The 2,218-nt window shown below is 44.4% G+C and overlaps 1 protein-coding gene across 1 annotated transcript; it reads right to left on the bottom strand.

Moving 5' to 3' along the window:
* Positions 1–453: 453 nt before the first annotated feature.
* On the bottom strand, positions 454–1,985 carry crybb1l1 (crystallin, beta B1, like 1). The gene is made up of 5 exons (XM_030144661.1): positions 1,893–1,985; positions 1,684–1,802; positions 1,466–1,598; positions 1,209–1,351; positions 454–1,094 (listed from the first exon to the last, which is right to left on the bottom strand). Exons 1-5 carry the CDS (start codon positions 1,983–1,985, stop codon positions 923–925), a joined length of 660 nt encoding a protein of 219 aa, XP_030000521.1. The 3' UTR covers positions 454–922.
* Positions 1,986–2,218: the final 233 nt, after the last annotated feature.

Below are 2,218 nucleotides of genomic sequence, written 5' to 3'. Positions count from 1 at the left end.
ATAGCACTGTTTTTGCCTGTTGCAAGAAGATAGTGATGGCCACAGTAGTTGTTTTTATACTTCTCCTTCTGAAGTAAGACACAGATCAGGTGTTTATTCAGTAGAATAAGGTGTGCTTGTGTTAAAATTCAACAAACACAGGAATGGAATGGCTGCCATACATGCACACATGCTGATTTCAGAGGAAATTGCAGCGGTCTCTTAATTTTTGCAGAGCTATATAGTATAAATGATATCTACATAGTATCCAAATACTGATTGGGCTTCTGGGTTTGAGTGGATTTGTGAGATTTACATTTTCTTCCTAAAGGTCTGTTTTGTGCAGTTATTTTATTTGACTGTTTTTTGTTTTTTTCAGTAACATTTGCATTTTTGTGTTTTTTTTTAGTAATAAGTGACAACAAAGACATGTTTGAAATCAAGATTTTTCCTTTTATTGAAAACTTGGCCAGGATTCTGTACAGCAGAGAGGGTGTGCAATGCACAGGGGCAAGAAGACGGGGGCAGGGGGGTGGGCTCTAGGGACTCAGTTTCCCATGGTGCATCATACCCTGAGCCAAGAATCACGTGTAAAACCGCAAGAGGTGTCTTGTTCCCTCTGTGGTGTCTCAAAACACTGTGGAGGGGAATGGAGTGAGGGACTAAAAAAAGGGAGAAATGGGGGGGAAAGCAAAGCTCAGCCCATAGGGGAGAAAGAGAAAAGTAGAGGCAGGGAGGAATGGAGGGAGGTCGAGCCGGTCCTTCCACTGATGTGTTGTCTCTGATCAGGGGGAGATCTAGATCCTCACCCTTCCCCTCACCGTGTTAGATGATAGACCATTAAAGGTACTGAGGTAAGGCCTCAGACATCTCTCCCCCTTTCCCTCTTCCTCCGCCCCTCTCCCTCACTTCCGCTCTTTCTCTTTCTCTCCTTCCCTGAGCCTCACTTGCTGGCCATGGTGTAGCAGCCCTGTGGGTGCCACTGCATGTCACGGATACGCCTCACAGACTGGAACTGAGGATGGCGGGCACCGTACTCGTTGAAGTGCCTGTAGTCGCCCTTCTCCAGCAGGTACTGGCTACCACGGTATCCAGGGAACTGGTATCCCACCCAGCTGAGAAACAAAAGAGGAGAAATTATGCAGATGTGATCCATTTCAGATATCTGTCTGTGTTTTAGTCAAGTCGTGTCCTGCCTTGACTGTCTTCATCAGTGTTAGAAGACTTACGTTCCACAGCTGACCATGATACTGCCCACTCTATCAGTGAAGCCATAGGAGAACAGACTGGGAACGTCATCGTCCATGATCTCCATCTTGCGGCCCTTGAACTCTCCAACCTCATACAGGCAGATCTTGTGCTTCTCAGGGTCCTGTCAGGGAATATAGGAATGAAAATGGTTATTAAAACAAAACAAGAACTTGAGAGTCTTTGTGTTAGATGTCTATATAGATTGCAAGTGTGGTATTTTTTTTTTTTTTTTTACCATTCTGACAGGCCTGAAGGACAGCAGGTAGTCGTTCCTCTGGCAGTTGCTCCAGGAGTCCCAGCGAGGATACTCTCCCTTCTCCAGGATGTACATCTCACCACAGAAGTTCATCTGCTCAAAGCCCACGAAGCTGCAGAGGAGAAAGTTTATGAAATTTCCAGAATAAGAGTAATTTCTAAATGCGTTTTTCTTTCTGTTTTTATGGCAGAACTTACGGTCCACACTCAACGCGCAGGGAACGCACACGGTCCATTCCCATCTCACACACATTCATGCACTCGTTGCTGATCTCGATCATGCGACCCTGGAAGTTCTCCTGGTCGAACACGTACATCTGTTGGGAGTAAATACAAGTAAATCAGTACAAAAATACATATACAAGTAACATTTATAACTTATCAAAGGCAGAGTCTGAGCCTCCCACCTTGTAGGACATCATTCCCATCTCAGACTTCTTGCTCTGAGCAGCCTTCCCGTCGGTCTGGGAAGAAGTCTTGGACTTATCTCCACTGGACATGATTACTGAAGGGTGAATAAAAAAGAAACAACTGTGAGAGTGATGCATACATGTGACAAAGTGGGAAGATTTTACATATGTGAGGATCAGACAGTAAAACTAAAGGATGAAAAGCTATCCTTCACCTTTTAGAAATAGGATAAATATTACAGATCAGTGAAATAACTTCACTGTTTCTATACATTTGTCTTCCTTCAGCTTGTTGCCTCCACCTATAGGTTTACAGTGTGTGT

This window comes from Sphaeramia orbicularis, chromosome 10, assembly GCF_902148855.1.
Source record: "Sphaeramia orbicularis chromosome 10, fSphaOr1.1, whole genome shotgun sequence".
NCBI lineage: Eukaryota > Metazoa > Chordata > Actinopteri > Kurtiformes > Apogonidae > Sphaeramia > Sphaeramia orbicularis.
Note: the sequence above shows the minus strand (reverse complement) of the source record. Positions and strands in the feature narration are given on the sequence as shown.

What these genes read in the sequence shown, in the direction of transcription:
- crybb1l1 (XM_030144661.1), bottom strand. Translation starts at nt 1,985, where the DNA reads ATGTCCAGTGGAGATAAGTCCAAGACTTCTTCCCAGACCGACGGGAAG. An exon ending in TGGGAATGATGTCCTACAAG is followed by an intron (nt 1,803 to 1,892) that starts GTGGGAGGCTCA and finishes TACTCCCAACAG; the next exon opens with ATGTACGTGTTCGACCAGGA. An exon ending in CTGCGCGTTGAGTGTGGACC is followed by an intron (nt 1,599 to 1,683) that starts GTAAGTTCTGCC and finishes TCTCCTCTGCAG; the next exon opens with CTTCGTGGGCTTTGAGCAGA.